At 39.5% G+C, this 12,517-nt stretch overlaps 1 protein-coding gene across 1 annotated transcript in view; it reads left to right on the top strand.

The window, feature by feature from the left end:
- Window positions 1-12,260, top strand: part of NBAS (NBAS subunit of NRZ tethering complex) — an 852,905-nt gene extending 840,645 nt beyond the window's left edge. The window contains exon 50 of the mRNA XM_033937554.1: window positions 11,667-12,260. Within this exon, the coding sequence (XP_033793445.1) occupies window positions 11,667-11,942 (276 nt within the window). The 3' untranslated portion in view covers window positions 11,943-12,260. The remainder of the gene's footprint in view (window positions 1-11,666) is intronic.
- The last annotated feature ends 257 nt before the right edge of the window (window positions 12,261-12,517 follow it).

The following is a 12,517-nucleotide window of genomic DNA, read 5'->3' as shown; positions in this document are numbered from 1 at the left end:
TAAGTTCATGAAAATCTGTACTTGTTTTTCATTGACAGCCCAGAAGCCCTCCCTTCTCCAAAGATCTCCCCTTCCCTCAACAATAGAAGAACAATCTATCTTTTCTGCAGTCTAGTGAGAGCAGGGACAGTCAGCAATTCCTTTAAAGTTGGTTAAAAAAAAAATGCATTTTAATGCTTCTGCTACCTGGAGAGACATTTGCATCCAATAAAATAGTTTGAAAGGTTTTTGTAAAGACTGTTTTATAGTTCTATAGAGAGATGTTAGAAAACATAAAGAATGTACACGTTGTAATTAAGAAAACAGTTTTTTCCCCTTTAAAAACCTTTGTAAAATTATGTACACTGCTTTTTATAGTGCTGTGTATCTAAAGATTTCTAACAAACATATCCCCTTACTTCACCCACTACCCAAAATCCTCCTCCTACCATAATCCCTCTTCACAATGTGTAGGAGAAAACCTTCATTGTCACTGCCACAGCTTTCACCACTCCGAAGAACATTCCTTTCCCTCACTCATAGGGAGAGAACAGCCGCTATTTTTCCTGCCTAGTGGGAACAGGGTAGAAGGGCAGAATCTCTTCCCAGCTTTAAATAAATATGTTTAAACGTTTCTGTTAACTGAATAGACAACAGAGTATTTACCCCCTTTGGTCCATTTCTTCTATCACCCATAATTCCTACCAGGGCTTTGGAGTTAGTACATAAAACTTTTACACCAACTCCTTTATTTATATATCTGTATAGGTGTTGTACTGCATGCAAGGTATGGCTTCTAGTTTAATTTATGTTTATCATTTTTGTTCCGCTATTATGGATTTGGCATTTGTGTTCTGTGTGTGTGACCTAGGTATTCTGTTAGCATGATTTTTCAATGCAGTATTTTATAGTAATTTGGCTTGTTCAGTTGTATCAATAGTGGAGGAGATATTTGTGAGGGGATGGGGGAGACAGGTTTTATTGATGCTTGTTCTGTATTTGTGATTTAGAAAATGACAGTTGTACAGAATATTGCTTCAAGTTTCAACTTTATTTACAATTTGATATACCGACCATCAAACAAATACTTTAATAAAATGATTTCAATATAAAATTATAACTATTCAAGACTTGTGCAGATGGGATCAGAGTTCACAGGGATGGGACAAGGACAAACCTTGTCTCTGGGTCATTCTCTTGGTGCTACTTTTCACTAATATAAATACTGTATCATTAAGTATATTAAATTTTGACATAAAATTTAACTCTGTTAGGAGTCAGTACATTTTCACTGACTCCAGTAACCCAAAAATTGCTTCCAACTCCACAGCCATGGTTCCTATACTTCTTGTTTTCTGAGGCAAGCTTGTATAATTAAAATATACATTTAACCCCCTTCCCCCCCCCTTTGTACAAAACCGCGCTAACATTTTTTAATACAAGCCACAACACTAACAGTTCCGATGCTCATAGGAATTCTAAGAACATCGAAGCTGTTACCACCGCAACCAGCACTAAAAAATATTAGCGCGGTTTTGTAAAAGGGGGGGTTAAATGGGCACAGAAATTTAGTCAATTTGAACCAACGTGTACTAGAAACAAGTATTTTTTTTTTAATAACCTTTATTCATTTTAAAATAATTTCAATAAGTGAAGAACAATAAATAAAACATTTATAGACATCATTTAAAATATTATAATATTCTTACAGACCAATAATCCTCCCACCATGGAGTCAGTAGGAAGTTTAGATGGCATGATGCCGTTCTGAGCACCTTTCATCAACATGGAAGATAAAAATGACAGCTCATAAGGATACACAGTAGTCGTGACCATGTTGAAAATGTCATTAAGAATGGCAGGAAATGGGTGTGTTAAAAGAATGTTTCTGTTTCATTAAACATGTGGTATGGATTCACCAGGGCAGTGGTTCTCAACCTTTCTTCTGTTGTGACGCATATGATAGATAATGTTCATGTATCTGACACACTGATCACTAAAATCCACAGCTGAACAAAAGTGCTCCTAAATATTTATGTTGAATCAATTTTTATTATCAAATAACAGAAAACAAACCAACAAGCAAGAACCACAGTACCAAAAGAGAACAATCAGATACATAATATCGGATTCAACAATCCCACCCACACCACCCCCTCCCCATACCCCCTGATCTGAAGCACAGAATAACCATAGTGTAGTAGGCTTGGACTCAGATAACCCAGTGCCAGAGCTAAAGAGTAAACTCCAACACGGAAAAAAAGAGAGAAGAAAGAGAGAAAGGGAAGAGAGAAGAGAAGAAAAAAAAAAAAAAATTTGGAAGAGAAAGTATACCTGGTGCCCTCTCAAGGATGAAAACAAGCCCGGGTCTCAGAGAGAATTACAAGGAATTCAGAATGTTACTTCGAGCCCGTGGTGATAATGAGAACAGATAAGAATCCCAGATCCGAAGAAACTGGCGCTTTCTTCGCAACCTAAAAGACGTATCCTTCCGCTTCAGCAGCAGCAGAGCATGCAAACGATTCCTCCAAGCCCAGAAGGAGGGCAAAGTATCTCCAATCCAAACAGATAGAATCACCTTCTTCCCCAGGACACCCACCCGTCTCATAAACTGCCGCTGACCCGAATCAGATAAACAAAAGGCCTCATATTTATCCAGCAGGAGACCAGCTGCCGAAAAGGGAAGCGTAGTACCTAAAACACGCTCCACATAAGATAAAACCTGCCTCCAAAAAAGTTTAATTTTCACACAGGACCAAAAGGCATGGATAAACGAATGGGGTTGCTGGAGACACTTGGGACACAAAGGAGAATCCGTATAACCTGAATAATATAACTGACTTTTCGTAAAATAGCCCCGATGAAGTACCCTAAATTGACACTCCCGGAGATCTGCATTAACAGACACTCCCGGGATCCTGGAAATCAAGGAAGGGAGATCCAAAGCGTCCTGAGCTATCCCCAAATCCTGACACCAACGAGCATGTAATACGGCACGATCAGTTGGTCCCAACCAATGCTGGAGATCTTTATAAAGACCTGAAACCGTAAATCCAGTCTCCAAATATGGATCCAGAAGTGCTGCAAATCTGTCCTCAATAGGGAACGCCAAAGCGGCACGGGGGAGAGATCGAATATAATGATGAAGTTGCCGAAACGCAAGAAAAGCTCCTAAATATTTAATTGTTGACAGGTGTAGAGTGAATTTGCTTACCTTTCAGTTACATATCCAAAAAACTGTATGTAGCACATCAGTCTTAGACTTCTCACTTGTCATACAAAACAACAAAAATGGTACATTATTCCCTTAAACCACATTAGTAATTTATCTCTCCCCCCCCCCTTTTTTTAGGCTATAAGAATATGCATCTGATGTTTTTCTTGCTGAAAACATACTACTCTTTCAACAGTGAATACACAGATAGGTATGTAGTGCACAGAGAAAATGAATAGGCAGATGAAGGAGACCTGCTTTCTCTGTGGCACTAGTATTCTATAATATAAAGGAAACTAGACTTTTCTTTGTAGAATAGGTTCCTACCAGGCACCCAGTTAGAGAATTATCATCTTAGGGCTCTACTTAGTAAGCCTTTTTCCCATAAAACACAAAATAAAGTCCATCTAGCCAGTAGCCCATCTTCACGGTGGCCAATCTAGGTCACTAGTACCTGGCAAAAATCCAAATGGTAGCAACATTCCATGCTACTAATTGAGTTCAAATCTTACTGCCCCTTCAGGTGATCTTGGGCAAGTCACTTAACTTTTTATTGCCTCAGTTATACATTTAAATTGTAAGCCCTTCAAGGACAAGAAAATACCATCTGTACCTGAATATAGCTCACCTTACATAGAAACAGAAAAATAACTATAACCTATCCAGTGAAAACCAAAAAAAAATGATTGCAGAACAGATGTACTTGATGCAGGCACTTTATTGAGTCAATCAAACCTTGTTTTAAAAATGATCCACCTTTGTTCTAGAGAAACTGGGACCTAACACTTCGTCCACAGCAATGCCTTAAGATGATCTTCACTACGGTGACTACCCTTACACGATAACTACCACAGGCACCAGCATTGGACCCCCTGAGGAAGATGTTTTAATCGAAACACAGACTGTGTTGGGTCCTGGTTTCTCTAGAACATAGGTGGATCATTTTTAAAACAATGTTTGGTTGACTCAATAAAGTGCCTGCATCAAATACATCTGTTCTCAAATCTTCTTTTTGGTATCCATTTTTTCAACATTCACTGCAGACTTGTTAGATTTCTTTTTTCTTGCTGACTTTATAATATATCCAGCCATATATCCTATCCGAAGGACAATAGGAGAGGAGTATATGGAGTGAAAAACCAGTTAATATTGAATAAAGCTATTATAGCCAGTGCTAAGAGAGTTTAAATCTTAGTATAGCATGCATTGGCTCCAAGTAAGCCTTTGATAGCATCCCACATTCATAATACGTTGCCTTGAAATGTGCAAAATCAACCCTGAATTGATTAAGTACATCAAGTCCACCATGGCAATGTGGCAAACCGATTCCCCCCTGCAAAACTCAAATGAGCAATTTGTCATTCCTAATATCGAGATCCATCAAGTCCTATTTCAGGAAGACTTTTCTGCTTTTGATTTGTATGACACTGTTTATTTATTATTTATTTAAAAGATTTCTTAACTGCCTATAACTAGGTGGTTTTACAAAAGACAGTCATATAAAGTAAGAAACATACAGCACATATTATACAAATAACGGCAGGTCCTTCATATCAGCCATATTTACAGCTCTCAACAGTGTATCAATACAGAAACATTCATAATCCGGGGGGGGGGGGGGGGGGAATTTACTAAAATGCTTCTACAAATATCAGAAAATCTTTAACATCTTGTGATATGGTTTTAGCCTCACTCCTAAAAATGCCAAGAATTCAGAGGTTACATCACATTTCCTGATTGTAGATGACCTGAAACTTCATAGTTCCAGTGACCTGCAATTAGCAGAACAACTTTGAGTGGCAAAAAGCTTTTCAGATGACTTCAAGGTGATTTTTAGGATGAATAAATCTGTTAAAGTGACTTTTCTTAGGGACAGTTGAGCAAAATTGAAAACATCTCTGATGCCTGTCAGAAAAAGGAACTTAAGCAGGAAGAGGTGTATAAATATCTAGGAGTGACGGAAAGTTTCAAGTTTATTTAAAATTTATTATACCGCCCACTCAAACCTTCTAGGCGGTGTACAAAAATGCCATAACAATTGAAATGCAATATTATGAAAAAAAAAACGAGGGGAAAGACAAGAACGAACAGGAACAAAAGGGGAGAAGGGATTGGAACTACAATGATAGAAAAAAGAGAACACTTAAGGGAAAAAAACAAAAGGATGGGGACTATTAAAAAAAATCTTTTTTAATTCTAAAACTAAATAAGAACATAAGAATTGCCACTACTGAGTCAGACCAGTGGTCCATCATGCCCAGCAGTCCGCTTACGCGGCGGCCCTCTGGTCTAAGACCAGCACCCTCACTGAGACTAGCCCTACCAGCGCACGTTCTTGTTCAGCAGAAACTTGTCTAACTTTGTCTTGAATCCTTGGAGGGTGTTTTCCCCTATAACAGCCTCTGGCGCCATAACATGCCCCCAACTGCCAAACCCCCTCTCGTTCCCAATTGAAAAAAGCTACATTGTCAGACCCTGGTGGGAAGGGTGAGTGCCCACGAAGCGGCATCTGATCCGTAATACATGGGTCCCCATCCAATTACGGACTAACCACTTCCACGCTGCCTGCATGGAACTCACCAGCAAACTCTGACAAAACTGAGCCGGTAACATCGCTCGGGGAAGATGCACCAAGGAAAAAAGGTGTGCTGGAGCATAATATGCTCGCTCCATAGACACAGGGGTGAACTTATTCAACCCCCAACAACCAATCCCCTAAGTGACGCAACAAACAAGCATAATTATATTGTTGTAAATTAGGAAGGCCCAGGCCCCCCTGTCTCCATCCCCCCTGTAAACCCTGCAAGGGCATTTTAGGCTTCTTTGCCACCCATACAAATTTAGAAAACATGCCCTGGATCTTACGATGATCTTTCCGCAGCAAGTGCAAAGGAAGGGTTTGAAATAAATAGAGCCACCGGGGCAATACCATCATCCGAACCAGATGACTCTGCCCCATCAAGGATAAGGGAAGCAATTGCCAACCATCCAACCAACGTTTCTTTTCCACCAACAATTTAGCCACGTTCAAACGATACAAGGCACGGACATCCTTAGCAATTTGGACCCCAAGATAGCGGAACGAACACTGTGCCCACCGCAAGGGAAAGTGCGCCCCCCCCCCCCCCACACACACACACACTCCTCCCGATCATCCGCAGAAGAAGCCAACACCTCAGACTTAGTCAAGTTGAGCCGCAAACCAGCATAATCCCCATACTCACGCAGCAACTCCAATAGCGCAGACAAAGACCGCTCGGGATCCACAATATGCACCAAAAGGACATTTTAAGCTTCAAAAGCATCGAGAAAAAGGAATGTCTTTAGCTACACTTTAAAATCAATAAGTGTTAAGTTTTCACGCAGGTAGTTAGGAATACTGTTCCAGAGAAAAGGAGCATTGACAGAAAAAATTGTAGTCCTCATTGTGCTGATCTGTTTCAATGAGGGAACAGTAAGGAGATTATGAGCAGTAGATGGTAGAGTCCTAGTTTGATTATACGAAATAAGTAAGTTATTGATAAATTCTGGCTGGTTATTTATTTTTGTTTTATAGGTTAGTAAAAGAACAACTATCAAGCAGAAATTGCTGATAAAAAAAATCAGTAAAGAATATTATAGGTGGGCAAAACTGATATTGAAAAGTATGGCAATCAGGATAAAATTTATTAGCACTGGTTGCCATACTGGTGTTTGTTGTCATCTTTATTGCTGGCCCTCCAGGTAGTTTCTTTCACTGCCTCTTCAACATCTCTTCCATTATTAAACTTGGACAAGCATTCTAACAACAGAATGGTGAAAATCCAATGGTACCAAAAGGAAAGGAAGCAACAGGATTTGCAAAGAAAGAGAAAAAAAAAACCTCTTCAAGGAATTAGATCAGCAGGGGAGAAACAAGATAAGTACAGCAGGAAATACAAAGTGTTACTACAGAAACCATTCATGGATCAAAATTGGACAGAAAGGGTTAAGAACTCAGTTGAAACCTAAGGATAAGTAATTGACAGTTGCAGCCCAGGACAGTGCATTATGGACAACAAGCATTTAAAATAATGGTGCACACACTTCTATAGATTCTGTAAGAAAGGGCTAGAAATAGTAATCTCATGGCTGACTTGTGGAGAAAATATACAGAAAAGCACAACAAGGTTGCATGTCTCATTCATTGGAAACTCTGTAAGCATTACATCAGTGTACCGGAAAAGCATTGGGCATCATTACCCAAAGAGAATTGTGAAAAATGGACATCCCCATCCCAACTGCTAAAAGCTGGATGCAAGAAAACTGGGCATAGTGGTAAAAGAGTACAACACCAGAGCATCATTGATTTAGAAGTTTTGGTCCCAAGCAATTACTTAGCTAATTGTGTAGAGAGAAAGAAGATGCTCAAGCACCAAAAGATGCAGTTCAAGACAAAGAAAATGTGACAGAAAGATATGAAAATATTTCCCATCATTTTGGACGCCACAGATGATAAAAAAAGAACTTTCAAGTGCATTAGGATATATATGTTACATCTTATAAATTCCAGAAAGAAGCTCTCTTTTAGACAATGTAGGTACTACAGTGAGAATTAGAACTAAATTTGAGAGACTGAGATCATACTCCACATGCCTTGGCTTAAGAGTGAGGTTCATTCCTATGATAGTATGCATAAAACTAACCCATTTTGAGAAATTGCCACCAAAATATAGAAAAATGAAGTCATATAAAGATCATATGGCCTATCCAGTCTGCCTGTCCATGCCATCTTCTATCCCTTCCTCTGCCTAAGAGATCCTAAATACTTGTTCCAAGTTTTCTTGAATTCAGATAAATTTTGTCCCCATCACCTCAAGGTGGCTGTTCTATCAATTCACTACCCTTTCCATGAAGTAGTATTTCCTTATTACTCCTGTGTCCTTTTACATTCATCCTATTCCCCCTCATTCCAGAGATTCCTTTTATCATCTGTTTGATTATACACAATATTCTAATGAGGTCTCATCAGAGTTTTATACAGGGGAATCATCACCTCCTTTTTCCTACTGGCCATTTCTCTTCCTGTTCACTATTACCTTTTTCTGATTGGCCACTTTTTAAGATTATCACGTATGATTACACCCAAGTTCCTTTCCTTTTTGTACACCCAAGTTCCTTTCCTAAACTGTACGGTTCCCATGGGTTTTTGCAGCCCAAATGAATAACCCTACATTAAATCTCAACTGCCACATTCTCTAGCATTCTTCAAGCTTTGCTAGATCCTTCCTCATTTTATCCACACCATCAGGGGTATATACCCTATTACAGAATTAGTTTCATACACAAAAAGGCAAACTTTACCAGATAGCCCTTAAGTAATATGGGTTACAAAAATATTAAAAATAACCAGTCCAAGAACCAAACCTTGCGGCATCCACTAATAACAGCCCTTTCCTCAGGCTTAGCACCATTTACCTCTACCCTCTATGATCTTCCACTCAAACTGTTCCTAACTGTTCAGTTATTTTAGGGAAATACTTTTAAAACCATTAGGAGGAAATATTTTTTCATTCGCAGAATAGTTAAGCTCTGGAGCACATTGTCAGAGGTTGTGGTAAGAGCGGATAGCGTAGCTGGTTTTAAGAAAGGTTTGGACAATTTCAGGGAGGCAAAGTCTATAGTCTGTTAATGAGAAAGACATGGGTGAAGCTCTGGATCGGTAGCATGGAATGTTGCTACTCATTGGGTTTTGGCCAGATACTAGGATTGGCCACCGTGAGAATGGGCTACTGGGCTTGATTGGTCTAATCCAGGGCACCAGGTTTATTTGTTAGCTGGGTTTATTTGTTAGCTGACTATGTAGAACTATGTCAAAAATTTTGCTAAAATCTAAATACACCACATTTAGCGCTCTCCCTTGATCCAATCAAAGAAATTAATCAGATTTGTCTGACAAGACCTGCCTTTAGTGAAACCGTGCTTTCTTGAATCCATTGGATTCCAGAAACTTCACTATACTCTGTTTTAAAAGTGTTTCCATTTTTTAAAGTACCACAGAAGTCAGACATCAGCCTGTTTTTCCCATCTTTCTTAATTCTGCTTTTGTGGAGAGGGACCACATCTGCCTTTCTCCAGTCCACTTCCGACTCTAGTGAAACATTAGAAATTGTCAGCTAACAGAGCCACCACGACATCCTTAAGTTCTTTTAGTGCCCTTGGATGTTCGCCATCTGTCCCTATTGCTTTGACTCCTTTCAGTTTAGCTGGCTCCTCACAAACGCAGTCTTCTGAAAATAGTTCAGGGTCTACCACACCTCCATTCTTTCCTCATTTCTGTGTATCTTCTGTGGTCATGCTCCTGGCCCTTCAGCTGTGAACAAAACAGAAACATTTGTTAAGCAATTCGGCCTTATCTTTATTAGCTTCTTCATATTCTTCCCCTTAACCTTTGAGTCTCACATGCCACTTCTCCACCTCCTCCTATCACTAACTTATCTAAAAACCAATATAGATATAGATATATATTTCCCCCATTTTACCATATTGCCTCTTTTTCTTCCATGTGCATCTTTGCTTTCCTCACTACTTTACCAGTATCTCTTAGTTTTTCTAGATAATTGTCACCTATTTTCCTCTTTTTCCTTACCTTTTCAGCTACTACTTTTGAGAACCAAAGTGGCTTTCATTTACTTTCTTTATAAAAAGTCTTGTTTCCCAATAAAAAGTTTATTTCAGTTTTGCCCACGGCTTTCCAACTTCTTCCAGATGTTTCCTTCCAACTAACAACTCCTTGGGGTAATCCCCCATATGAACGGTTAGTTTGAACAGATTTTTGAAGTCAAGAACCTTCATTTTTGAATGAAACCTCTCCACACCTGTCCGGGGATCACATCAGAAACACTTTCCCCATGTGTAAATACTAAGTCCAGTATGGCCCCGGCAGGTGTGGGTTCCATTACCAACTGCTGGAACAGTTCTCTCTGTAGATTACTCAGGATTTTCCTATTCTAGAAGACCCTACAATAGATACCCAAAACAACATCTGGCATATTAAAATCACCTATTAGTAGTCTTTCCCCTGTCACAGTTATATTTTCAATGTAACATAACATAACATAGTAGATGACGGCAGATAAAGACCCGAATGGTCCATCCAGTCTGCCCAAACAAATGTCTTCAATTACGGTAAATATCTGTCCACTGGTTGTGAAGGAGGCCTGTATATCACACTAATGTACATATATTTTCCATTCCCTTGAGCTACAGTGCTGGCCAAATTATAAGGGACTTTGTCAATGTTGAGAGCATCTTCCCCCTTTTTTTTCCTCCAACCCAATTCCTTCCAGTATCCTTTCCCCACACACAAATTCCATCAGCACCTGCCCCCATTCTTTCCCTCCAACCCAATTCCCCCTTATGTCTCTTTCTCCTTTCCCTGCACACCAATTCCATCAGCATCTGTTCCTTTCTCTCCTTCCACCACCCTTCCATACCACCTGATCTCCTTTCTCTCCTTCCACCACCCTTCCATACCACCCTGACTCCCTTTCTCTCCCTCCACCATCCTTCTATGCTCCTCTCTTCCTCCAAACCAGCAAGGTCTTGCGATGACTGCTTCTGCTGCCTCTGCTCCGGAAGACGTGACGTCGGAGGGGGGTGGGCCGGCAGACACAGGAAGTTGCGGCAAGGTCCCGCAATGACTGCGGCTGCCGGTCCACCCCCTCTGATGTCACATCTTCCGGAGCAAAGGCGGCAGAAGCAGTCATGGTGGGACCTTCCTGCACTTCAGGGCAGCTGCTGACTCTGCTTCAGAATAAGTACGGCAGCCGCACTGAGGTGTAAGTGCCATTTAGAGCAGTGTGGGAGGTTCAGGACCCAGCCGGCTGTGCACCCCCCCCCCCAGGGCTGGCACCTGGGGTGGTCCGCATCCCCTGCCACACCCTAGGTACAAGTGCATGACTTGCATTGTCACAAACAAGCGACAACTAATGAAGAGATTGATACAAGGATGGTTTCACAATAAGAACATAAAAAAGTGTGCAAGGAATATGATTGAAGGTATGCCAGATCTTATAAAGGTAGAGTCAGAGGCATTACACCGATAGATATCCAAATTTTACATAAAATTTGAGAAATGTTCTAACAGTTGTTATAAGAGTTTCATTTTAATATACTAATTTTGTTTTGTTGTTAAATTTTACATGTTTCTGTATTATGTAATGAAATATCTGAGTCATTTTCAATAAAAGTATCTTATGTTATAAAATCCATAATAATTTGACTAGCACTGAAAGGATGCAATTTACTGTAAATCCAAAATCCTTTCCCTTCTTTTATAATGAATCCTAGTAGAAGAGCTATGGATTAAGAATAATTTTAATAAAGAATAAAATAATTGACCACCATAGAGTGCAGTACCATTGATGATTTAAAATACTGATATGTAAAATAAAAATAATACAGCTTTCATTAAAATATTTTCTCTTCTCTTTCTCTCTTTTTTTTTTAATAGATCAGCCCTATGAACTGTGATTCAGAAGTACTTTCCCTGCTGCTGGATGCCAAATTAGTGGTGAAGTGTGTCTCTACACGCTTCTATCCTCACTTGATTAACCACTTGTTGACCAAACAAGAAGAGGGACAGTGGGATATAGAAGAAATAGCACAACAGCTACAGATTAATGGCTATCATGTAGAGGCTGGGTCGCTTATGATGTCATATAGAGGAACACATCCTGCCCTGAGATCCTTCAGCACCGCTTTCACTGCAATTAAACACTGGTTTTAAAAAAACAAAAACAGGACTAAAAGTTTTAAATTGCAAACAGGTGATTATTTTTTCAGCAAAATTTAACAGATCAGGAAGATATAAATTGAAGCAGATACGTACCAGAAGTACAAATCTTATCAAAATAAAGTAATGTACTTAGAATTACAAATTATTTCTGACAGTTGCTCAGTATTGTAATAAAATAACCTATACATGATGACCCATTATAATAATATATTCTACTTAAGTTGCAGCATTTTGCCTCTTTGTCTTCCTACTTGTCTCTAACCAGTCCTAGTATAAAATTACAAATATAATAAAGCCCTCAAAGATGTAGTGCTATATGGAATATTTATTGAGAAATCTCAAAGCCTTGTTTTTCATTTCTTGTTTCAGCAAAGTTCAGGTTAAAGCTTTAATTTCTCAAGTTACATTGATTATCTGGACATGACTGGGCATGTGCTGGCCACCATAACTTAAATGGGTCCTGGCTGAGATTCAGCCAGAGTCTGCATAACACACATATTCAGGTTCCAGCTAAGTATCATCTGGGACCCACATAAGGAGATCTGGTAGGTCCTTCAGTCCCACCA

Source organism: Geotrypetes seraphini, chromosome 3 (genome assembly GCF_902459505.1).
Source record: "Geotrypetes seraphini chromosome 3, aGeoSer1.1, whole genome shotgun sequence".
Taxonomy (NCBI): Eukaryota; Metazoa; Chordata; class Amphibia; order Gymnophiona; family Dermophiidae; genus Geotrypetes; species Geotrypetes seraphini.
Note: the sequence above shows the minus strand (reverse complement) of the source record. Positions and strands in the feature narration are given on the sequence as shown.